This window comes from Prionailurus bengalensis, chromosome B4 (assembly GCF_016509475.1).
Source record: "Prionailurus bengalensis isolate Pbe53 chromosome B4, Fcat_Pben_1.1_paternal_pri, whole genome shotgun sequence".
Lineage (NCBI taxonomy): Eukaryota > Metazoa > Chordata > Mammalia > Carnivora > Felidae > Prionailurus > Prionailurus bengalensis.
In genome coordinates this window covers 35,281,952-35,307,766 of record NC_057358.1, presented here as the reverse complement: position 1 = coordinate 35,307,766, position 25,815 = coordinate 35,281,952, and the positions used below count along the sequence as shown (strand labels likewise).

General features: G+C 39.7%; 1 protein-coding gene across 39 annotated transcripts in view; it reads left to right on the top strand.

The window, feature by feature from the left end:
• Nucleotides 1–25,815, top strand: part of CACNA1C (calcium voltage-gated channel subunit alpha1 C) — a 760,549-nt gene that overhangs the window by 522,265 nt on the left and 212,469 nt on the right. For all 39 annotated transcript variants that reach the window (XM_043563280.1, XM_043563302.1, XM_043563296.1 and 36 more), the window contains exon 6: nucleotides 19,364–19,522. In XM_043563280.1, the coding sequence (XP_043419215.1) occupies nucleotides 19,364–19,522 (159 nt within the window). The remainder of the gene's footprint in view (nucleotides 1–19,363; nucleotides 19,523–25,815) is intronic.

Genomic DNA, 25,815 nt, shown 5'->3' with positions numbered 1-25,815 from the left:
CCTTGACTGCTTCTAAATTTTCTACTTTGTTTTTAATAATTGACTACAATGTGCCTTGTTGTGGTTTTCATTATATTTTTCCTGCATGGAGTTTGCTGAGATTTTTAGATTTATTCATAACTTGAAGGCTTTATTAAAGTTTGAGGAATTTAAGGCCATTATTCCTTCAAATATATATATATATATATATATATATATATATATACATGTATATATGTACATATGTATACATGTACATGTATACATACATATATATAAAGAGATATAAAGATTATATAATAAATAGAAAGAAATATAAAGATATATATAAAGAGAAGATATGTATATATAGATAGATAAAGAAAGAAAAGATATGTATATATAGATAGATACAGATATATGTATTTGAACTTTATATATAGATAGATAGATAGATATCTTCTCTTTCTGGGATTGCAATTATACTTATGTTAGGCCATTTTATATTATCTATTATCTCATTCATCCCTGAAGCTTTGTTCAGTTCTCTTCAGTTTTTTTTTCTCTGTTTCACAGATTGAATTTTCTATTGATTATTCTGCCAGTTCACTCACTTTTTCTTCTACTTTCTTAATCTTCATTAAATGTATTCAATAATTTTTCGTTTCAGTTACTCTTCATGTATATGATCTCCATTTGATTTCTTTTTATGGTTTCAGTTTATCTGTGAAATTCCCTCTCTGTTCTCTTTTTAAGGCAATATATTTCTTAATTCTTTTAATATATTTTCCTTTAATTCTTTAAACATTTTTTAAGCTGTTTTAAAATCCCTGTCTGCTAAGTCAGACATCTGAGAGATCTCATTTTAAGTTTCCTTTTGAGGGGTACCTGGGTGGCTGAGCCGGTTAAGCGTCAGACTCTTGGTTTCAGCTCAGGTCACAATCTCATGGTTCATGAGATTGAGCCCTGAAGCTGTCAGCACAGGGCCTGCTTGGGATTCTATCTCTCTCTGTCTCTGTCTCTCTCTCTGTCTCTCTCTCTCTCTCAAAATAAAAAAAAAAAACTTTAAAAAAAAGTTTCCTGTTGAATGGTTTTTCTTGATTACGTATCACAGTTTCTTATTTCTTTATATAGCTAGTGATTTTTTTCTGAATACTGGAATTATGAATATGCTGAAAAGAACTGTATTGATGTCATCTTGCTACCAATGTTGATTGTTCAGCAGGCAGTTCATTTACTGACTGATCACTGTGAACTTTTGTAGGCTTGTCTTATCACTTGTTGGTGCAAACTGAAAGCCAAAGCCTTTCAACCTCCAAGTTTCATTTGCCTTTCAGATCTTGTCAAAGCTTCCTTTTAGGCTTTATCAGGAGCTGCTCTTACTGTAGGGTAAGTTACTTACTCCAGGTGTGCCCCTTCTGTTGTCTCAATTAGTTTCCCAGGGTATTAATGAAATATTGACTAATCTTCTCTTTCTGAGATTCCAGTTACACTTATGTTAGGCCATTTTATATTATCTATTATCTCATTGGTTCCTGAAGCTTTGTTCAGTCTTCTTCAGGGCCAGAATGGCATCCTATACACTTTAAGGCTGTATGACCCAGCCTTAAGCCATGGATACACAGGGGACTCCTACACAAACTTCTAGGGCCTCTTATCTACCTATCTGTCTCCTCTCTGATGTCACCCCACAGCTACTACAGCTGCCCAAATTCTGATCTCTACCTTCTCACATCAGTTGGTTTGCAGTGGTCTGTCTGCTTAGACTGTAGCTCTTGCTGCTACAATGAGAAAATTGTTCCCAGTCATAGAATTATGGTGTTTACATCATGAGTTTCAATTCTCTCAGGGATTATAGCCCTGTGCTGCTTTATGTCCACTTTCTGAAAATAATTTCTTCTTATATTTTTGCCCAGTTTTTTAATGTTTATGGTAGAAGGGTTCATCTGCTACTAGTTTCTCTAAAATGGCTAGGAATGGAAGTATACTTGATTTTTAAATCTCAAAATCAATGACTAATATTTTAGCAGATATAAACTATTCCCCAAACATTACATAAATTCCATATGATATTATTTATTATGTAATATATGATTATATATTATATAAGTTACATATTAATTTGTCACACATTTATTGAGGATTTATTGTATATAAGGCACTGTGGTAGTTGGAAGAAGAAAAGGTACTAAAATCTTTCTTAAGATATTTAGAAAATAACCCAGCAAATTTTACATTCAATTTCTTCTCATGCAATGCCTTCTTTTAATGATATTGAAACCTAGACCCAAAATGTGACATAACTGCCAAGGTCACACAGCTATTGGAGGCAGAAGAAAAAATAGCCTGGCATTTTTTTCCAGTAAATCTGAAATCTCTTTTAAAAAAGCAGAACAAAACACTAAGCATAATGCTTACAAATTTTTCCCTCTATAGAAAATTTGATAAGTGCCAAAGCCACTATTGATTCATTAGTTATTTGAGCCAGAAAGGGAAATAAGTAAGTCTAGAATCCTAAGAACATTTTGTTTGAGTTTCATAGAAAGATTGATTCTAGTGTACAGAGTCACCATAAGTTGGCATCAATAAACAAGCTTGTTTCTTTGTTAAACTTCACCTCAAGAACAGCTAGGGAAGAGAAAGCTGTGAGTTTCCTAGGTATAATAGTATTTCTGGGAGAAAGGGATATAATCATGACTAGTAATTAGTAACTGATCCAACTTGATAACTCTACAGTGAGTAGATCTCATTTGCCATCTAAATCCTGGAGATACTTTATTTCTGCACCTTTTACACATTTCTGAAAGAAGGAGTAAGAAACAGTAGTGACTGTAACCTAACCATCACTCCCTCCTGTTTAATCTTATTATCAGGTATCTCACTCTGTATACAGTCAGTCCACAGAAACCTCACTTCAGAAAGTTCTATCCAGGGTCTGGCACTAAGAATTTGATTAGCAGAGATTTTCCAAACCTTTTTAATATGCCCATGTATCCAAAGACCCAATTACCTGGATCTGGCATGGTGGTAGTAGGGAAAATTATAATGAGAGGACTTGCCTAGGTAGTTTCTTCCTTAAGAAGTACAGGTCACTTTTACTTTCTGAAATGTCACATGAGGTAATTTGGATCAACTGTCCTGCTGAGGACAACTAGAAATTCTGAACAAAATACTCTAAATCTCTTTTCTGAAACTTGACAAAAATGCCTGACAAAAACAAATATGAATCCTCTCTGGAGAAAGATAACATCATCAAGTTTCTCAAATTATTTTGAAAAACAATTTTGCAAAAATAAGGTCTAACCCACAATACAAAATAACTAGGCACACAAGGAGACAAGATAACAGGAATGAAAATTAGTAGAAACTGCAGACAATATAACTGGGCCCAGAAGGGATCCAGATTTTGGAATTATCAGATATAGACATGAAAATAATTGCATTTACTATATTCAAAAAGATTGAAGACAAGATTGATAATTTTCCAGAGAACCAGAAGATATGAAAAAGAACCACATGTAAGTTTTAGAAGTGGAGAATACAACAGCAAATATTAAACATGCAGTTAATGGATTTACAAAATATGTAGCACAGCTGAAAACAGAATGAACTATTGATAGGTCAGGGGGAAATATTGAGAATGAAGCACAGAGAATCAAAATAATGGGAAATACAGAAAAAGAATGTAAAAGATTGGAGAATAAATGCTGAATTATATGAAATTGTTTTCTACATGTATTGATAGACTCATAATTTTTTTTTGTAAGAAAGAATACATTTTAACATGGCTCTGAAGTATAATGTAGTGGTTATCTAGATGTAGGAGGGAGTACTACCAGGTGGGGGCATGAGTGGGTCTTCTGTAGAGCTTATGATGTTCTATATCTTGACCTGAGTGATAGTTATATGGTTTTATTTTGTGATAAATTATAATATAAGTGTGCCTGGCTCAGTCAGCTAAATGTCTGACTCTTGGTTTTGGCCCAGGTGATGATCTTATGGCCATGAGATCAAGCCTGTGGTGGGCTCCACACTGGGAACCTACTTAAGATTCTCTCTCTCCCTCTCTGTCTGCCCCTCCTCTGCTCACATGTTCTCTCTGTCTCTCTCTCAAAAAAATTTACACTCTGTGACCTCTTTCTTTTTTGCACTTTTCTGTATGTATGCTTTATTTCACTTTTTTTTCAAAAAGGTTTAAAACAAAAGAAAAAGTGCAGGCCTAGGCATCTACATCATTGGCAAGTGCCAAAAGAAATCTGCCTCCTATTCTGCCTGTAGCAGAAAGATATAGTTTGTCACCAGTAGGGAGGCAGCATATACAGCGGTAGCAAATCATGATCCCAATGATTTCCAATGGATGAGAGTTGTCATGAGAGAGATACTGTTGAGAAGGATTGCAATGCCTCATCTGGGACAGGAGGGAAAGAGGCCATGATGGATAGCAACATCTGCCATGGCACAGGGTCAGAAAGTAGTGCAGCATATCTGCCATGCTTGCCTGTATAGTAGCTAACAGTTGAGGTTTTAAAGTAAAGTTGGCTTAGCTTTTAATTCCAGCTCCAGGTATGTCATTGGACAAGTTATCTGTCTTGCCTAAGCCTCAATTCATTTATCTTTATCAAGATCATTGGGGAATTCAGTGAAATGATATATGTAAAGCACTTAGCACAATGCCCAGCACAGGCTGAGTCCTCAAGAAATGGTAACTGATATTATCATTATTGTTCACTTTGGATCATCTTGTCTCCATTTTGCCATGTTTATTTTTCTCTAATATCAGGATTTTTTTATTGTTTTTTTTCTCTTTCCAACCCATATTGCTAATACAAAAAATTAATTCAACATGAAGGTTGATATTTTAATTAATCTTCATAGTTTTTAATATATTAGGCAACAGAGTATTTGCCATCCTTTTCCTAGGACAACAGTCCTCCTTTGGTGACACGCACAAATTTATTAATATGGAAAGGTTAAATTGGAAAGAAATGGACATCTTTAATGAATAATGACATTTTAATAAGAACATGTAAAAAAAATAATAAAACTTGAGACTGTAGGAAAGCTATCCAGGCAAGAGTTCTTCCTCCCTTAGTAGGAAGACTCTCTTCCAATAAGAAAATGTATCGGGCATCCTTGAACTTCAGTATGACAAACTTACTCTTTAACCCAAGAGAGGACTACATGTCTTCCTAGTTCTAGACCTATTCTCTTTTGAAAGCCATGAAGCCTGTGAACCATTAAAAGTGCTCATTGTTCCATGGGTCAAATGAAGGCACAAAACATGACCTGTGAGATTTACAGGTCTAATTTCTAGCCAATCCAAACTGGTTCATGTGAATCAGAAGTTAAGCATTAGGTCAATAGTTGCAACTGTTATGTTGATGATGATGGTGGTGGTGGTGGTGGTAGACACAACCGGAATTGCCAGTAAGAGCATTCACTTTTATTTTTTTTATTTTTATCTTTTTTACTATTTTTTCTTTTCTTTTCTTTTTTTAATATAATTTATTCTCAAACTGGTTTCCATACAACACCCAGTGCTCATCCCAACAGGTGCCCTCCTCAATGCCCATCACCCACTTTCCCCTCTCCTCTACCCCCCATCAACCCTGTTTGTTCTCAGTATTTAAGAGTCTCTTATGGTTTGCCTCCCTCCCTCTCTGTAATTTTCCTCCCCCTTCCCCCCCCGCCATGATCTTCTGTTAAATTTCTCAGGATCTACATATGAGTGAAAACATATGGTATCTGTCTTTTAAATGTCATTCAGATATGACTTTGGAAAATGAAGATTAACTCTGATTGACTAGTGAGTTAGAGTCAGAGGACACTTATCTGATCACCTTCCCTAGGAGGGGACATCTTGGCTCACAAAACTCAGAAGTTTTCCAAATAGGGTAATTGCTCCTAATAGAACGGTGATTGATGGTGGCACACAGAAAGTCAACAATACTTTCCAACTACCCTAAACTCATTGTTCTGTCTGCCCACATTATCCCATTTGCACCACCAAATCTACTCTCCACTCTTCTCTACTCTGCTCTTAGGCCTGGGGGAGCTGATCATATGGAATACAACAAAAGGCTGCATTGCCTCCCAGCTTTCAGGTAGATCCAATCAATAGGAAGCAGAGCAGGAGCTCAGCAGGAGGGAGAAGGGTGAGGTCAGAGTTTTCACATCCCTAAATCCTTTCTTAGCATATCTTCTCTTAAGATGGTCCATCTCCACCAACTGCTCCCCTTACCACTCCTGGTAACCACCTGTTTGTTGCTGGAACCTACTTTTGTGATATTTGTAACCTGGTTTCATTTTTTCTGCCCATAAATTTTAGGCACCTACTATATTCAGATCACATAAAAGGGAGTTAGGAGTCTACCTTCTGTGATGGAACCACTGCAGGTTCCTGAGTAGGGCAATTTTAGGATGAATAATGGGCCAATGCTGCAGAATGGGTTGGGGTTGAAGGTAACTGGAGACAGGAATCCCAGTATATCAGCCCAGGCAGGAGATGGCAAGGACAGCAGTGGCTGCAGTGGGAAGAGCAGATATAAGAAAAACAATGGGATGAAAAATTGTCTGCAGTTGTTGAAGGAGTAACCCAGGGTGACTGCCAAGTGTTGAGCCTTGTGGGTACTGGCTTTAGGGAGAAGGCTGAGTTCAGATTTAGATTTCTTGCGTGTGAGGAGATGGAACCCAGTAGAAATATCTAGTAGATTTATAGAGTAATATGATTTGAACTCAAAATAGAGGGCAAAGAAAATATAATTGCAGATTTGGGCCCATCTAATGGCAGTGACTACTAAAACCTTTAGGAGGGAGTGAAGTGAACAAATTTCCTGAGAAAAAGAGAGTTAGAGACAGCCACACAGGGGTTAGAAGACTAACTGAATAAAAAGGCAGAAGGAAGCTTCACCCACTGACACACCTCACATATACATTCCTCTCTCTCCTTTATGTTTCCACAGTTCTTTGGACATAATTCTTAGGAAACATTGTCACCTGATTCTGCAATTAGCAGCTTCCATGTCTGCCTCTCCATCTAACTCACAGCTCTTCATGGGCAGCAAGTGCATTTTTTGTCTTTGTAATATTCTCCAGACTAAAAGAGGTCCAGAAGGGAGGGAGAGGAAGGAAGGCAAAGAACTAGCTGTAGAGGTAGAAAAACTATAGTTTTACACTGTCACAAAGACAGGGAGAGAGAGAGTTTTTGAAAAAAGGGGGTAATCAATGACATCAAACAGGCCAAGGAAGATAATGGCCATGGCAAAGGCATGGGTTGGCCAGTTGGTGGGCCTAAGTAACTTTTATGGATGCAAGCCTGGTAAGAGTAGTAATGATACAGGCTGTCAAGAGCAAAAATTGATGCCAAGCTCTTCCTTCCTGTAACATTGCAGGATTGAGTCACAATCATTAGAATCCCTTCCATAACTCTGTTGGATAGCTTTTATTGTTACTGGAAGGAGACACTAGCATACATCACTTCTGCTCCCCAGCAGCACAGTGTAGGTGTAGTCTCCCTGTCTCACCCCCTGCCAGGATCATGTGTTTAGAAAAATAAAAATAAAGATTATAGCAAAGAATTCTATAACACCCTGACATCAATTAGTGTGCGATATTTTCTGCATCCAGCGTTGACTTCACACACTTTACTGATCATACAAATTACCTGAAAAGAGTGATGTAGCAAGGATTACTCTACTCCATTAAAAATTCAGTAACTGCTTAAGAGCAGCATTCAGCCTTCAGCAAGGCTGGATGAGATTACTATGATTTCCCAGGATAACCAGCATACTCTAAGGCCTTGCTTCCCAAGTGTGGTTGGTGGAGCAACAGCTTTGGTCTCACCAAGGTGTGGTCCAAAATACAAAATTCAGGCTCCATTCCAGATGGCCTGAATCTGAATCTGCATTTTAACAAGATCCCAGGTAACCTGTGTGCATATTCACTGCTTTAGGGTTCTACTGATAGTCTGAGCATACTTGCAATAATAATGGCATTTACTACCAGCCACACATTGTTCTCAGCACTTGATGTGAATTAACTTGTTTAATCCTCACAGCAACTTTATGCAATAGTTACTATCCTCATCCTTACTTTAAGATGAGATCAAATAGCTTGTCCAAGGTCACTTGGCTGAGAAGTGGTGGAGCCAGGATTCAACCTGGTCATTTGACTTCAGGGCTCCCTGTGCTTTAACCACTGCACTGTACTGCACTGCCCTTCCTCCCCCACCTCCCATGGCAATCAGCTCAGTAGGTTCATAAGTAGGGGATGCACAGTTGCATGTGGTGGCCTAGAGAAAGGCAACTTGACCCTTAGAAGAACACCATCCTACTGTTTGGGTATACCAGTTTCTATTCATTAGGGAAGGGGAGCTCCTCTGATAACAATTCTGCCAGGGCAAACAGAGAAATGAAGCAGCTGAAGAAGGAAAGCCTCATTCTAGATTCTCCTCCTGGGAACTGTTGGTATTTTATCTACACTTTCTCAAAGTCTGTGTCCCAGGTCCAAGGTGATTAAGGTCTAGGAGCAGTACGGGGCTCAATGGGCATGGTAAGGACAATACTCTACTTGAGCACCTGTTTTAATGGAAATATATTCCTTTTAGATAGGAATTCTGAGGTGAGGCTGGTGAGGAAGCTTAGAATTGGCTCACTGTGTAGTGACTCTATCATTTTGTTTGAATTTGGTTAAAAGTTTGTTGGAAAATACAGGAGGCATATCACACTTTGGTGGGGCCAGCCTCCCAGTTAAGCATCATCTAGCTAACCAGACCTCTGGATTAAGCAGTGTGTTTTTCTGCCCACCGTTCCACAATGAGAGGATAGCCAGTTTAAATCAAGGAATTGTTTTCTAAATTCCTGGGTGTGGCCTACAGTGAGGGCCGTCCTGACTCCTCCCTCAGACTTGGACATGGGCATATGTCTTCCTAACAAATACCCTGACACAGTGCAGGGTCCTAAATCAACAACAAAACCACCAGCAATGCCATTGGAAAGCACTGACTGCATCAAGAATGGGGTCTGTACCACCTTAGAACTTTTTTGGGTTTGAGGTTGGGGGGACATCTCTTTCCATCTAGGCTTCCTGTATTGGCTGCATGTTATGTGGTACCACAACTCTCTTTTAAGTTGGATCAAGTCAGCCAAATCTTGGTGGTAAAAGTGGCCCCCAAAAGAGCCAGCAGGGCATTATGGGCATACCCTCAGAGTTATTGCAAGTTCAGTTCCAGAATACCACAATAAGGCAAATATTGCAATAAAATGAGAAAATTAATTTTTTGCATTTATATGCATTTCCAAGTGCATATAAAACTTATGTTTACACTATACTGTAGTCTATTAAGTATGCAGTAACATAATGTCTTTAAAAAAAAACAATGTACAGACCTTTATTAAAAAATAGTTTGATTGACTCTTCCTTTCATGAACAATTTCTCTGCAGCATGTGATACTCTTTGACACGATTTTCCCCACAGTAGAACCTCTTTCAAAATTGAAGTCCATCCTTTCAAACCTTGCTACAGCTTTTTCAACTAATTTTATGTAATATTCTAAATCCTTGGTTTTCATTTCAACAATCTTCACAACATCTTTACCAAGAGTAGATTCCATCTCAAGAAGTCACTTTCTTTGCTCATCCATAAGAAGCAACTTCTCATCCATTCCTATTTTATCACGAGATTGCAGCAATTCAGTCACGTCTTCAGGCTCCACTTCTAATTCTGGTTCTCTTGCTATTTCCATAACATCTGCAGTTACTTCCTACACTGAAGTCTTGAACCCCTCAAAGTCATCCATGAGCGTTGGAATCAACTTCCTCCAAACTCCTGCTCATATTGATATTTTGACTTCTTCCCATGAATCACAAATGTTCTTAGTGGCATCTAGAATGGTGAATCCTTTCCAGAAGGTTTTCAGTTTACTCTGCCCAGATCCATCTAAGGAATCCCTATCGATGACAGCTATAGTTTTATAAAACATATTTCTTAAATTGTAAGACTTGAAAGTTGCAATTACTCCTTGATCCATGGGCTGCAGAATGGATGTTCAGTTAGCAGGCATGAAAGCAGCATTAATCTCATTGGACATCTCCATTAGAGCTCATGGGTGACCAAATACACTGTCAGTGAACAGTCATATTTTGAAAAGAATCTTTTTTTCTGAGTAGTAGGTCTCAATAGTGGGCTTAAAATATTTAGTAAACCATGTTGTAATGTCACCCAGGCTTTGTTCTTCCATTTATACAGCACAGACAGAGTATATTTAGCATAATTTTTGCAGGCCCTAGATTGGCATTGAGCATTGGATTTAATTTAAAATCCCAGCTGCATTAGCCCCCAACTGGAGAGCCAACCTGTCCTTTGAAACTTTGAAGCCAGGCGCTGACTCTTTCTAGTTATGAAAGTCTAAATGGCATTTTCCAATATAAGACTGTTTTGTCTACAATGAAAACTTGTTGTTTAGTGTAGATCTTTTGATAATTTGCCAGTTTCTCCATCAGTACCTGCTGCTTCACCTTGCCTTTTTATATTATGGATATGGCTTCTCTCCTTAAGCCTCATGAACCAACCTCTGCTAGCTTCAAACTTTTATTCTGCAGCTTCCTGACTTCTCTCAGCCTGCATAGAACTGAAGAGACTTAGGGCCTTTCTCTGGGTTAGGCTTTGGCTTAAAGGAATGTTGTGGCTGGTTTGGTCTTCTCTCCAGGCCACTATTGGCCTGTGAACTTTCTTTATATCAGCAATAAGGCTGTTTCACTTTCTTATCATTTGTGTGTTCACTAGAGTAGCACTTTTAATTCCCTTCAAGAACTTTTCCTCTGTATTCACAACTTGGCTATTTGGTACCAGAGGCCTGGCTTTCAGGCTGTGTCAGCTTTGGACATGCCTTCCTCACTAAGCTTAAGTCATTTCTTTTTTTTTTAATTTGTTTAATGTTTATTTACTTTTGAGAGAGAGAGAGAGAGAGCATAAGCAGGGAAGGGGCAGAGATAGACAGAGACACAGAATCCAAAGCAGGTTCCAGGCTCTGAGCAGTCAGCACAAAGCCTGATGCGGGGCTTGAACTCACGAGCCATGAGATCATGACCTGAGCTGAAGTCAGATGCTTAACTGACTGAGCCACCCAGGTGCCCCTAAGCTTGGTCATTTCTATCTTATGATTTAAAGTGAGAGACATGTGACTCTTTGCACAAAAACACTTAGAGACCATTGTAAGGTTATTAATTGGCCTAATTTCAATATTGTTGTGTCTCAGGGAGTAGGGAGGCTCAAGGAGATAAAGAGAGATGGGGAAATGTCAAGTCGGTGGAGCAGTCATAACACACACACAACATTTATTGATTAAGTTTGCCATCTTCTAAGGGCTGGGTTCATGGCACCACAAAACAATTACAATGATATATCATAATACATAAAAGATCACTGAGCACAGTTAACCATAATAAAATATAATAATAATGAAAACATTTGAAATGTTGTGAAAATTACCAAAGTGTGACACAGAGACACAAAGTGAACAAAATGCTGCTGGGAAAATGGTACTAATAGACTTGCTCAATGCAGGGTCACCACCAACCTTCAATTTGTAAAAGATGATCTGAAAAGTGCAATAAAGTCAAGTGCAATAAAACAAGGTATGCCTATAGAGTACTCTTGGCCCAATTCCCTGCCTTCCTCTGCTTTCTCTGTGGCTAGGAAGAGGATTATTTCCTCCATTTTACAAATGAGGAAGTTGTCAGAAGAGCCTTTCTCATGTGCTTCCTGAATTATTTTCTCTGAAAGTGTAAGTGATTTCTGCTTCAAACAGAAGCAGTAAACTGGTTTCCCAAGTCTCCTTCCAGTAATATCTTTTAAGAGGCAGAGAACAAAGCCAAAGGAAAAGCATGAACCTGGCAGATAGGAGAGCCACAGGTCTTTCCTCAGACGACCAGGCAACCTACCTCTCCTGGAACTTAGACCCTTCTGTCTACCTGGCTTCTCTTCTTGGTGAAGCCTTCTTCTACCCTCTATGCCAAAGAATGATCTTTGTAATACTTTGTTCTCTTCCCTTAAAGCTCTTAAAAAGTTTATAATTGTTTATTGATTGTATGATTGTTTAATTAATGTTTGGCTTCCATTACAAACTCTGTGAGGGCAAGGCCTGCAGACCTCTTATCTACCACTCTATCCCCAGCCCTAGCACAGTAGGTGGCCCATAGAACATAACTTAATAAATATCCTTTGAATGAGTGAAAATTAAAGTATTGAATTACATGACCCCAAAGTCCTCTTCCTGTTCTGACAAGCTTTGGTTTGTTTATGAGAAACTTGGACTTATCACCACCACACTAAACCCAAACCTCCCTTCTCCTAGTTCAGTGATTCTCAGCATTGTTTTCTTATCAATTTTATGATCAGGATTTCTTGATAATTTTTATTGTTTTCTGAGTGCTTGGCTAGAACTTTGGAGTCTGAAAAGTTGGGACATGAAGTGTACCTTCCTAACCACCAACAAAATAAAGCTGTAAGTCAATGTGGAACCTGACCAATGAAATCAAACTAGTACATTAGCAAAGATCTCCAATTTGGGGGTCTTTAATTATTTCTCCCTTTCCTCCCATTGTATACCAGAACGACTTAAAAGTTGAGTTCAAAAGGAGTATGGGAATAGAGTTTACATGAAAAGAACAGAGCCTGTAGGTCTAGCACTTGATCAGACAACCCTTATGCACATTACCTTTTAGTCCCAGTAAGTTTTCATTTTCCTTCTTCAGGCTCTTGCTCACAAAGTCATTCTAAAACTCCTTCCTGGTGTGACCCCTGGGGCCCTGAGAAGAACAATTCATCACCAAAGCAGGGCTTAGTGAGACGTTTTTTTTATGAAACAAGAGTGTGATATATCCTCAGCTCTGTATCCATCCTGGTGGACCATCTGTAAGGGGTATGGAAGCACCAACTTCAGTCGGCCTGGGCAATTTCAAGCTAATCTCAACACTATCTTCAAGAAAGATGCCAGATTTTGCTTTCCATAATTGATGGCTCCTCTTAATCTTTTAAGGAAAAACAGGACAATTTATATGCCCCAGATCCTCTAAGTCTTTCCAACCCTGGAATTTTCAGGTAGGTATGCAGCCATTTTTCCAGGGATTAACAGCAACATAAGAGGGGGGAAAGGAAAAGCCATACATGCCAACTAAGATCCATCTCTGTCCTTTTCCTAAACTCAGCATCGAATGGTGCCACTTGCCAAAGCCCATCTCCCTAGGAGATCTGGCAACCAGGCATCTTGGGAGACTTTCCTTCTACCGAGAGGAGGTCATCTAACATGAACTGCAAATTATCAGACACTGGATTTCTATATTATATGTTTAATCCCTGTGTAGAACTGTGTGTTCCAAATTTTCTGGTATAGTTTGCATATCAAACATCCTCTCCTATTGTTCCCATAGGTACATGTGTATTTGCCAGATCTCATATCCTGATTTGAAGTTAGGAAAATAGACTCGTCATATTTTAGGCCTTTACTGATCTTGTATTCAAAGGACATTTTCCAACAGTTGCTGTGATCACCAGGCTTACCTAGGGTCCATTTGCTTCTACCAGCATGAGCAGCCAGCCCTGAAGAAAGGCCTAGCAATTTTTTACCAGCCATAAGCATGGCTTATCTGAGTAGAACACTTGGGTGGAGAAATGTCAAATTAGAACTTGAACTGAAGGAGCTGTTTCTGGGACAGCTGTGAGCCAATTCCAAAAAGAAGATAGTAAGCACCCACACCTTGAGAACCAAATTCTGTAGATGGACTGGAAAGAAGGAATTCTGGCCCCATGCTTTCATATACCAGTCTGTTCCAGGCTGTCCCAGGCTGGCTGCAAGGAAAGTAGGCAGAAACTAGAAGTTTTTCCTGGACTGGCCTTAGAAACATCTGGGCTCTCCTGGAAGTAGGGACTAGGCTTCCACGCCTTTCCCACAGATGTTGTAAGCATGTGTTTGTTGCTTTATAGACATAGATTTTGGAGGCTAAGAACCACAGTCTAAGTGCTATGGGGAGGCATTTAGCACAGTGGCAAAGCCCACAGGCTCAGGAGCCAGGCTACCTACCTAGCCCTGTACCCCATACTACCATTCACCACACATGTAACTATGGGCAGGCCATTTTGCCTGCCTGGGACTCACTTTTCTCATCTGTAAAATACAGTTAATAACAGTACCTGCTTCGTGGGTTGTTGCCAGGAAGAAATGGAATAATCCAAGTAGAGTGTTGAGAGCTGCACTTGACCCACAAAAATGTCTTCAGAACAGGTTAAGCAGGATATAGGGGGCTTTGGTGTGCCAGGGCAATTCTTCACCCAAGAATACCCACAAGGCACCTCCTCCAAGAACTTGTTCAGTCAATGCTTGCACATATCTGAGAATGAAGATCCCACTACCTCTTAAAACATCCCACTCTAGGGGAGCCTGGGTGGCTCAGTCAGTTAAGCATTCAACTCTTGATTTTGGCTCGGGTCATGATTCCAGGGTCATGGGATCGAGCCCCACATTGGTCTCTTAAGAGTCTGCTTAAGATTCTCTCTCTCTCTCCCTCTGCCCCTCTTCCCTGCTCTGTCTCTCAAAAAACAAAACAAACAAAAAACATCCCATTCCATCTTCAGATAGGTCTACTTTTTTAATAGTTTTCATTTGTGTTGAATCTAAATCTTTTCTGGAAACTTCCTAGTTAGTTGTGGTTCCATCCCTGTGGTTACATCAATTCATCTAACTCCTCTTTCTCAAAATAGCAATTTAAATCATGTGTAAATCATTGATATCACCCTCCCTGCCTGTGCTTTTCCCATTCTATGAGTCTTATCTTTTTCTGACAATACATCTTTAGTTTCCTCTAATGATTATTTAAAGGCATGGTTTTCCATTCCTTCATCATTGTGGTTTCTGTTTTTTAAGGCAGCCTGTGCTTACAGATGCAATTTAGCTCTGTGTGCATTGAGTCTCTACTATGTGCTAAGATACAAAGATGAGAAGGGGCGCCTGGGTGGCGCAGTCGGTTAAGCGTCCGACTTCAGCCAGGTCACGATCTCGCGGTGCGTGAGTTCGAGCCCCGCGTCAGGCTCTGGACTGATGGCTCGGAGCCTGGAGCCTGTTTCCGATTCTGTGTCTCCCTCTCTCTCTGCCCCTCCCCCGTTCATGCTCTGTCTCTCTCTGTCGCAAAAATAAATAAACGTTGAAAAAAAAAAAGATACAAAGATGAGAAGACGAGGCCTCAGGGAATGGCATTCTAGGCAGGTGTAACAGCATGTGCTGAATAGGGAGGCATGAAGCCGGAGAACTTCAGACAGTGCAGTATATTCCCAGAATAAGGAGTAAGGTATAAACTGGAATCAGTTGTGATCAAACTATGAAAGTTGGCAGGTGAGTGTTACGTGATAGGGAATCATCAGAGGACTTTTCATCAGGGAAGCAACACGTTCTAGTCTGTGCCTGAACATGAGCATTCTAACTACAGCGTGAAGATTGGGCAAAACTGAACGTAAGGAGACCGTTAACTGAATGAAAAACACCTAGAAGATGGAAAAGAGGAAAACAACTCATCAGTCAAAATGTCCAAAATATATACCAAAGGCTAACAGTGTCTATCTCTGGGTGGTGGAATAAGGATTCCACCTTATTTCCACCTGATTTCTTGCTTCTTTTTGCTTCCCATGTTTTCTAATTTCTCTGTGATAAGTATTTTCTGTTTTTCTCAATGATTTTCTGTTTTTTTCTGTGATCTTCTCTATAATACATGATTTTTCATATATCATTTATATAGTAAAAATAATTTATGCTTGTCTAAAAATACTTCAAAATCAGACTTGCGTGACTTGATAACCAGTTAGAGGGAAGACCTCGGCAATCGGTTTCATGGCCTGGATCCTCAGGTGGGAGGTATGGCCTCCAACTGAGATAGGGACAGGGGAACAGGTGTCCCTGATGGCTGAAAGGAAGTCCACAGGCTACTGTGATTTCGTTTTGGTCTCTTTGTAGTCTACCCAGAAATCTCTGCCTGAGTTTGCAGGCCCCTGGAACTCAGCTGTCCATTCACATCCCTACCTGTACAGCACACTCCATTGCATCAAAGTCCATCAAAGCAAACTTTAGATTTAAAGTTTTTCCCTCCTTCAGTAAATACTTACTGAGTTCCAGGTGTGCCTGGCATGGTGAAGTGTCCAACTTCGGCTCAGGTCATGATCTTGTGGTCTGTGAGTTTGAGCCCCATGTCAGGCTCTGTGCTGACAGCTCAGATCCTGGAGCCTGCTTCAGATTCTGTCTCCCTCTCTCTCTCTGCCCCTCCCCAGCATGCACTCTCTCTCTCTCAAAATATAATAAACATTAAAAAAAATTAAAAATACTTACTGAGTGCCTGCCATGTGCATCAGTGCTAAAACAGCAAAAAGAGCAGGCAGCCCCTGTCTTCAAAAATTCAGCCCAGTGTGAAAGACAAATAAAAATGCTTTAAAAAATCATTTGATGAGAGGCACCTGGGTGACTCAATTGGTTAAGTGTCCAACTTCGGCTCAGGTCATACCTTGCAGTTTGTGAGTTTGAGCCCCGTGTCAGGCTCTGTGCTGACAGTTCAGAGCCTGGAGCCTGCTTTGGATTCTGTGTCTCCCTCTCTCTCTTTTCCTCCTTCACTTGCACTCTGTCTCTCTCTCTTTTTTAATCTTTATTAAAAAAAAAACACTTAATGAACATAGAATTCCAAACTGAGACTAATGCTCCAAAGGAAGGGAAATGGTTCCAAGGAGATATATAAGAGAGGAAACTTCTGTCTGGGAGCTTGGAGAAGGATCCCCAAGAAGAGAGATGCTTGGGCCCAAAGCAGAAGGATAAGTAGGAGGGGACTGTGGAGAAGAATTCCAGGCCGAGAGAGGAGCATGCTTCACATCCCTGTGGTAGACGAAGTGCAGGCATACCTCATTTTATTGCACTTTACTGTATTGTGCTTTGAAGATGTTGCATTTTTGACAAATTGAGGGCTTGTGGCAACCCTGTGTCAAGCAAGTCTGTCAAGCCCTTTTCCTAGCAACACTTGCTCACTTTGTGTCTCTGGTCACATTTGGGTAATTCTCACAATATTTCAAGCTTTTTTATTGTTATTATATTTGTTATAATGATGTGTGATCTGATTTCAGTGATTATGACTCACTGAAAGCTGAGATGATGGTGAGCATTTTTTAGCAATAAATTATGTTTTAATTAAGATATGCACGTTGGTTTTTTAGGCATAATACTATTGTATACTAAATAGACTACAGTGTAGAGTAAACATAACTTTTACTTGAACTGGGAAACTAAAACTTCATTTGACTCACTTTATTGCAATATCCATTTCATTGCAGTGGTCTGGAACAAAACCCTCATATCTTTGAGGTCTACTGTGTAGTATATTGGAGGCTAAAAGAAAAGCTGTTTGGCCAGGAGTGTGGAGAGTGAGGACAGGGGATGGGGCGGGTGGAGAAGTAGATAGGGCCAGACCCTACAATGCCTTAAAGGACACAAGAAGGACTCTGGTCTTAACCCAAGAGCAGCACCTTGGCTAAAGCACAGAGGACCAATTCCCATTCTGTGTCTCTCACCACTTTCTTGCCACCCAAGGCTGTGGCACTAAAGGCCAGGCAGCAAAGCCCACTGATGGCCTGGATAGGTTGGATCTAGAGATCTCCGTCCTCTTCAGTGAGTAGCACTTTGAGAGCTCCCCGCCCCAGCAGACACCTCTGAAACTTGCTTTGCAATTCAGTTTTCAACTTCCTCCATGGCTTCACATACTTTAACACTAATGTGTGTACAACTTGCTAATTAATGAAATCATTTGGATCTGAAAACATCTTGTTCTAATGGGAGGCTGCAAAGCACTCTCATTAATTCACAGGTAAAATTATTCCAGCTTTTCTCTTTTATTTTTTTTCCTCTCCCCATCTTGGCTTAATAACTGGGGAGAATTCCTCTAATTAGCCTTGTGAAAATCACTCCACCAAATCACAAAACATCAGTGGCTGCCTTGGGGTCTGGGGAGAGGGTGACCCAGACTTTGTTTACCCAGTGCAGAGGGAGGGCAGTGGCTGAATACAAAGATGAAACTTCCAACACAAGAGAGGATGTCTGCGGTTGGGGGGGTAAGTCAGATGCGGACACTAAAAGTGCCCTGTGTGGTGTGATGCACAGGTGGGCATCCTATCATATGTGTGTCAGAGGTGGCCACAAGATTTTCTGCACAACTGGCCTAGATGTAAGGAAGGAGAACCTGCCCTTTCCCCCACTTCTGCCGTAGGACATGAAGATTTGGTGTACTCACTGTTGATAGTAATTTAGGGGTGACTGGCTGCAACTGTCTCTCCACTATTTGCAAATGAAAACTTGTAACATCTCTTTTGAACAAGGAGTATTCTTGGTGTCATTTATGGTTGAGTTCATAAGTTTGGGGGTCCTTCTTCCCATAAGATGATAGTACAAGCCTTCAGTACTTTTGGGATGCACTGACAAGACTGATATGCTACATAGGATTTTTCATTTACTTTTTTTTGTCCTGGCAGGATCTGAGTACTTTTAGTTTTTATTGTGGTAATATATACATATCAAACTTTGCCATTATAATAATTTTAAGTGTATGGTTCAGTGACACTAAGTATATTCACATTTTGCAAAGACCACCACCATCCATCTCTAGAACTTTCTTATCTTCCCTAATGGAAATTACATATTCAACTTGAACTCCCTTCATTGGGGCTTTTCAATGGAGGGCTCTAGTGTTCTCCAGATATGGGCCCTGAGGAAAAGTGGCCTGGCCAGAAATCTGTAGGAAGAGAGGTTCACTCACATGATCCAGAGAAGGTCTTAGGTATCACCACCTATGTGTAACCTGGGGGTATGAATCAGTTTCAAAGTTCCCCCTCCCAGATGCCTGACAACCAGGCTGATGTGCGTTTTCTGGCAGATGGGTCAGCCACAGGATCTAGTAATCCCACCTTGAGGGATAAGCAAGTCCTCGCAGAGCTGTGTCTAGTCAAAGTTAATTCTCACTGTAGTGAGATGGTGGTCTAGGACAAAAAGATGCTAGGTTATCTCTAAGACAGGATATTAGAAAATTGGATAGTTCTGGATGAAACAACATGTTCTTCCCCTTAGAAGTACAGCATCTGCCGGTCCTTTCATTTGAATGTGCCTCCAAGAAAGATTTGGAGTCAGGCCAACCTAGATATCAATCCCTGTTCTGTCACTCACTGTGACCTTACACCTCAGTTTCCTCATCTAAAAAATCAGACTTGTGATACCTCACTAGTAGAATTGCTAAAAAGATTACATGAGATTATGTCAGTATGGCATCTGAGACAACACTTGGTTTAGTAAGTGGAAGCTGATGTTCTCACTGTTACTATCTAATTTTGTCATTGTAGGTCTCCAAGTCGTTCTGAATTCCATTATCAAGGCCATGGTCCCCCTGCTGCATATTGCCCTGTTAGTGCTATTTGTCATCATCATCTACGCTATCATTGGCCTGGAGCTCTTCATGGGAAAGATGCATAAGACCTGCTACAACCAGGAGGGCATAGCAGGTAAGGAAGATGCTGAGAGGCCAGCTCTCAAGAGGCTTCACTGTGTCATTGCTACTTTCCTTGTAGTTGGGTGAACTGCCACCATATAACCAGTGGTGCTAAGCAAGGCCTCCTCCATTCAAGGACTCATCTTTTCATTCCATGGTTAAGTGAGAGGCAGAGATTGGTATTGTTTTTCTCTTGGTAATTTTTCTTTTTACTAAAATAGATCTCTGTTAAGACAGCTCACATCCAGCACTGCTAAACAGTTTAAATGAGCTGTGTGATTCAAAAAACATAACCAAGCCAACCTTGAGTATTTTAATTTAAGAACCAGAACTGACCCAGGGCACCTGGGCGGCTCAGTCAGTTGAGCATCCAACTTGGGCTCAGGCCGTGATCTCGCGGTTCATGGATTTGAGCCCTGAGTCGGGCTCTGTGCTGACAGCTCAGAGCCTGGAGCCTACTTCAGATTCTGCGTCTCCCTCTCTCTCTGCCCCTTCCCCGCTTGCACTCTGTCTCTCTCTCTGTCTCAAAAATAAATAAACTTTAAAAAAAAAGAATCAGAACTGACCTAGTGGTGGTGTGTATCTCTATTCCATTGGTCCTTCAGTGTCACTTGTCATTCAAAGCCCTGGCAGCTTTGCCTGCAGCCAGTAGATGCCTCCATCACAACCCTGGGTTCTTTCCACTATCTAGGGCTCATCTTGCCTCCTCTGTGTCAGTGTTTTGTGCTTCTACATTCATAAGCAGAACCTCCCACCTTTTTAAGACTTCTCTATGTTCCTTCCATAAAACAATATAGTTAACAAGAAATGCTGGCTCATTTAGCACTTCTCTGAATACAACTAGTTTTGGTTTGTGGGATATGCTACAAACTGCTGTCTTAGGTTACTAAAATCTCAGCTGCACCTTTAAAAAAACATTTAAACAGAGATTGACAAAATAAACAGACATATAAAGGAGTTTAACATAAAAACTTTTTGAAAAAGTACTTTCCCCCAAAGGGGTTAGCAGTGTTAAATTTATGTGATTTTTTATTCCAATAACAAGATCTTTCATTCTAGTTTTTGGCATCTTGATGGAGAAATGGGAACATCTGTCTGAAGCTTTAAAAGATACCTCATTTCTTTCCATCAGTACTGCTTCTCATTTCTATTCAGCCCAGGCATTAAATTAAATGTGACCCCTCTTGCCTTGGGATGGTGAAGAGAGACAGATCTGTATGACAAAGAATGAAATGGTTATTCATATTCAGAAACCAAAATAGAGTACCAGATCTGGATGATCTCGTTTGACTGGGTGGATTGACTGGGTATTTGTTGTTTTTAGGTCACTGCTGCATAACCATAGTCCTAAAACAAACAAACAAGAAAACTATAAATCTATAATCACAGGCTTACACAATGGTTTTTACTGTTTTGATGAAGAGTCTGTTTAAGAGACCATTTTTTTTTTACTCTAGAGAGAACTTCCTAATTATTTGGGTCATAATTGTATAAAATAAGCTATCATATTAAAAAAACAGAAGCTCTTTAATATTAGAACAGATCTTGTCTTTAGCTAAAACTCATCTTTGCTTAAAGGAATACCAAATAATGCAATGAGTAGTATTTTCCCCTTGAATTCAAATCCTTCTTTTTGTTCACTTCAGTCTGTAGCCAGCCCTGAGCCAATACATTTATGTTAATTGTGTAGCTTTATTAGATCTCATTCTAAGTCCTGCTTAAGAGCTACTGTATTATGTCTAAAGTTTATGCAGTTGTATTGAAATGATTGATGACTCTTTAGACCCAAAGTCCTCAGGCAGTCACAGGGATATTGAGTGTCAAAGACCCCAAGAGTGGGTTATATGCTATGGTGTAGCTCTCACCAACAGCATACCAAGTGGAGGACAGTGAAATGATGAAACTCTGCCACAGAGCTAAAGATAGCAACCCTACCCTGCAACCAAAGGTCTGTATACAACTTACCTAAGGAACATTGCTCCCAGAACTGCCCATGGTTTCAATCATTCTGCTGGGAAAACAGCAAAAGTATGTTTTTCACTGGTGGCAAGATCCTCTAAAGGCCTATGCTAATAAGCAACCTGGAACATTGGAAATCACTAGGCATCACTGTCAGACCTTCATTGGCCTCAACAGGCATGATAAACAAAAGAGATACAGGGTGGGATGCTCTCCTCTGTGCCACAGCTGCACAGTCTGGTGAAATAGCCACCACTGGCCTGCTAAAACTTATAGTGGCCTCCCCACTTTTAGGATAAAGACTAGAACTGGCCTCACCAATTGGGGTGGCCAATTTAGAACCATACTGTTGTCTATCCTTGATTTACAAAAAAAAAAAAAAAAAAAAAAAAAAAAAAAACCAGGAAAAATACTTGAGATGTCACCTGCTCACCTGCTTCCTACCAGAAGATGCATCAGATCATTTAGTGGTGGGTTTTCCCTTTACTCCACAAGTCAGAAGGGAAGTTAGCTCCCATCAGTGAAAATGAACATCAGCCTGAAGAGCCAGGATGTCAGAGGACAGACACCAAGAGAAGTGTCCCAAAGAGAGGAGCCATGCCAGCTCCATCAGGAAGGTGACCTCACTCTGTGTAGAGCCAGGCTCCCTGCTGGGAAGAGGGGCTGAGGACACGTGGCTGCAGAAGACTTTTTAATCAACACACTGCAACCCGGAGCTCATGTAGCTCTTCCTTCCTAAATCTGCCATCTGATGACAATCTAGGGACCCACTCCATTGCTCCCAAAAGAACACAGTCATCAGGGCCTCTTCCACCTACACAGTGACTAAAACAAATAAGAAGGAAAAAGTGTATGGAATCTGGACATATTTCATGCAGCCAAAGAGATCAAAAATTTGTAGTCTTTGAAGCCAGTCTTCATGTATTTTGGAGAGTTTTGTACCACCTTTAGAATGGGTGATTTTTTTTTTAATTTCAGACTTTAGATTGAATTACCATATTATTCTGCAAATTTAGATTATTCAAAAGTGCTTGTGAGCCCTTGTCATAATTTTTAATGGAATTTAAATCAAATTCTTCTATTTTGCACTCTAAGATTATTCTCAGATTACGAATTTTATGTGCTTGTAGATTTTAGGACACATTGGATTTTAAGCCATGTTTTCTATGAAGAAAGGTCTTGAGCTGGCCAGGTGAGCCATTATTCAGCCTCTAGGCTGCCCTTCTAGTTCCCTGTAGAGGTGGTCTCTGAAGAGGCAATTTTTCTCCTATCCCGGAGGCATCTGCAAGGCGCCTTCCTAGTTCCTCAACAGATACATCACCATATGCCGGCACCTTTTGTTTCTGGTTGTCCCATCTGTTTGATGATACTCGGAGCCAGGCTACTCTGAATAGCTCTCCCAAGCACACTAATTACCCCTGAGACTGGCAGAGAATTGGTTGGCTCAAACCTAGAAATGAAATCACTTCCATTGTATTCACTTCTTAAAGTTGGTCCTAAAAAAGTAATTGATTTTGTCTTTGGTGATTTCTCCTTGGAACCCCTTACTGGCACTCTCCCAGGATTTCATATTCTTGTTGGTATTAACTGCATGTCTAAAATCGCTCCTAATCTTTGCCTCCATTCTTTTACCACAAACTTGATTTGGACTTTCCAGAATGACTCTACTTCTCTTCACTTCTGTTTTAAAACATAGGGCCCACATCTTTGTTTCTGTTTCCTACATCACGTTCCTCCTTTCTTCCCTGGGACTTCATGACTCTGCAGAAGAACACCAACACATTTTCACATTCAAGCCATTTTTCCCCCACCCTCAAGTGCATGTCGCAAGGACCTGCTGATTTGTGTGTGTTCACATTTTTCAAGTGTTCCCTTTAGTGCTTTTTATAGAGACCTATTTTTACCAGATCATCATTGCTTCTTAATTGTTCTCAAATCTTTTTTATTGTTGTTCAAGATAGATTTAAAATAGCAGAATGGCGCTAGCCTTAAATAATCTCTGAATCTCAACCCTTTCTTTTTTATTAATGAGATCACTTCTCCTGATTCCATTTTCCTTTCAACATATATATTTTTAATACCCTAAAATATGTTTTTCTTCCTTGAGGACACTCAGAACTCACTTTGGCAACCTTCACTTTTTCCTTATTTTTGTCTGTTTCAGGAAGAGAGAACACAGGGAAGGCTGTAAGATGAGCAGTCATAATACAAAGATTAATGGCATCTTTATTCACTAGAAAGTAAAACAAGAGAAGAAGAAATGCAAGTTATCCCTCTGTTCTTCTGCCTTCTCTTTTCCTCCCATCTTCTATATCATTCCAACACTTATCATAGTGACTGAACACATCACGGTAGAAAGCCATCACCAGAATGGGTGAGAGCCCAACAACACGTATGATCTGTTTTTTTCTTGGTTTTCCAGACTCTCAATTTTTTAGGTGTTTCTTGCCCACTTTTTCATGTATTCTTTAGGTTTTGGATTCACTTCTTAGTGTCCCTCTTTTTATAGCCTCTCATTAGTTAAACTCACATCCAAATCTCCAAAGACTTCAAAAATTCAAAAGTCACAGAAGAGTTCTGTGACTAGAGTTCAGTTACATAAATGGAGCCCTCCTGGGAGCCAGGTCCTAGAGTCAGAAAATGGTGTAGACAGTCATTCCCTCAAACAGTTCAGTGACTAGTGATGAAGACCTTTACAACTTGGTCATCACAGAAAGAATCACATGCAACCTGAAGCACCAGGCCAAGAATAAGCCAGGAAGCAGCACTATTCACAATAGCCCACACCTGGAAACAATCCAAATGTCCATCAGCTGGTGAATGGATAGGCGTATAATGAAATGCACTCCTTGGCAATAAAAAAGAATATACTATACTGATATATGCAACAACACAGAACACAAAAACATTATGCTAAGAAAGAAGATAGACACAAAAAGCCACATATTATATGATTCTGTTTATATGAAATTTCTAGGGAGGCAAAGCTATAGAGACAGAAAGTAGATCAGTTTGCTAGGGGCTGAGGATAGGAGCAGGGATTGACTGCAAACAGGCACACAGGAATTTGGGAGTTTGATGGACATGTTTTAAAATGGATTGTGGTGATGGCTGTATAACTATATAAATTTACTAAAAATAATTGAGCTGTACATTTACACTGATGAATTGTAAGACATGTAAATTATATTTCAATAAATCTGTTAAGGGAGAAAAAAGAAAAAAAGCCAAGACACACTCCGGCATATATTTTCAACCATACTGCTCAACTCATTTTCACAAGAACTGTCTCTTAGTTAGGATTAATATTCCTCTTCCTGTCCTACTTTTGAGGGTGAACAGTTTCAAATTTGAAGCCACAAATTGAGAAAGACCAACCAATATTCTTCAATACAGAGGTACTAGACTTGTAATTGTTTTGATGCATATGAAACAAGATAAGACCCAGGGTGACCTGTTATCTCTAAATGAAGAACTACAAGTAAATTCTCTATCCCGGGGCATATATTTATTCACTGTCATTAATCATTTGTTTGTTAGGACTGGAGTCTATTCTGTTTATTATTGTTACCTTCTAAAAGCATGAGACAATGTCTTTAATTTTACAAACTTCTGTGAATTCCAAACTATTACCTTCCACAGCTGGGGCCAACTCTCAGTATTTTGCCATAATGGGAATTCTTAGATCAGTCAAGTCTTATTTCAATTCACCAATGATCCCCACACCAAAAATGTAAGACACATCTTAACTATTAATTTCCTAGTAGTTCTCCCTGGCATGTGGAATTGGTCCAAGCCCTGTCTATAGCCACAGTAGATATGTTATATGGTTTTCTGAAAAAACTCTGTCCATACTGAGTATTCTCCCTATTACCCACTGCCACTTTGTCCTGATTAGAGGTCAGAAAATGATTCATCTCTTCTGAAATGTATAAATTCTGGAGACCAAAGAGCAGTGCTGCAAGTCTGTAAAAGCCAGTAGTATTTGGAATCAAGGGTTATAGTAAAGATTGCTATGGTTGATACTTTCCTCCTATGGTCAAAATTTATTTTTTATCCTTTATAAAGGCTTCCACTGTAAAATGATTTGCATGCCTGGTAATGCATCATGTAACATGTAGTGGAGAAAATGTTACTGAATGGGATTTGTTGGCTAATTATGTGAAAGAGTCTGCCAGTCAATATAGCCTTCACTCTAAACTCTGATATTCCAATGGAAGTGTCCATAGAGACTTTATCACCAAAAAAAAAAAAAAAAAAGAAAAAAAAGAAAAGAAAAGGAAAGAAAAGAAAAGAAAAGAAAAGAAAGAAAAAAAAGAAAAGCAAAGAAAGAGAAAGAAAAAGAAA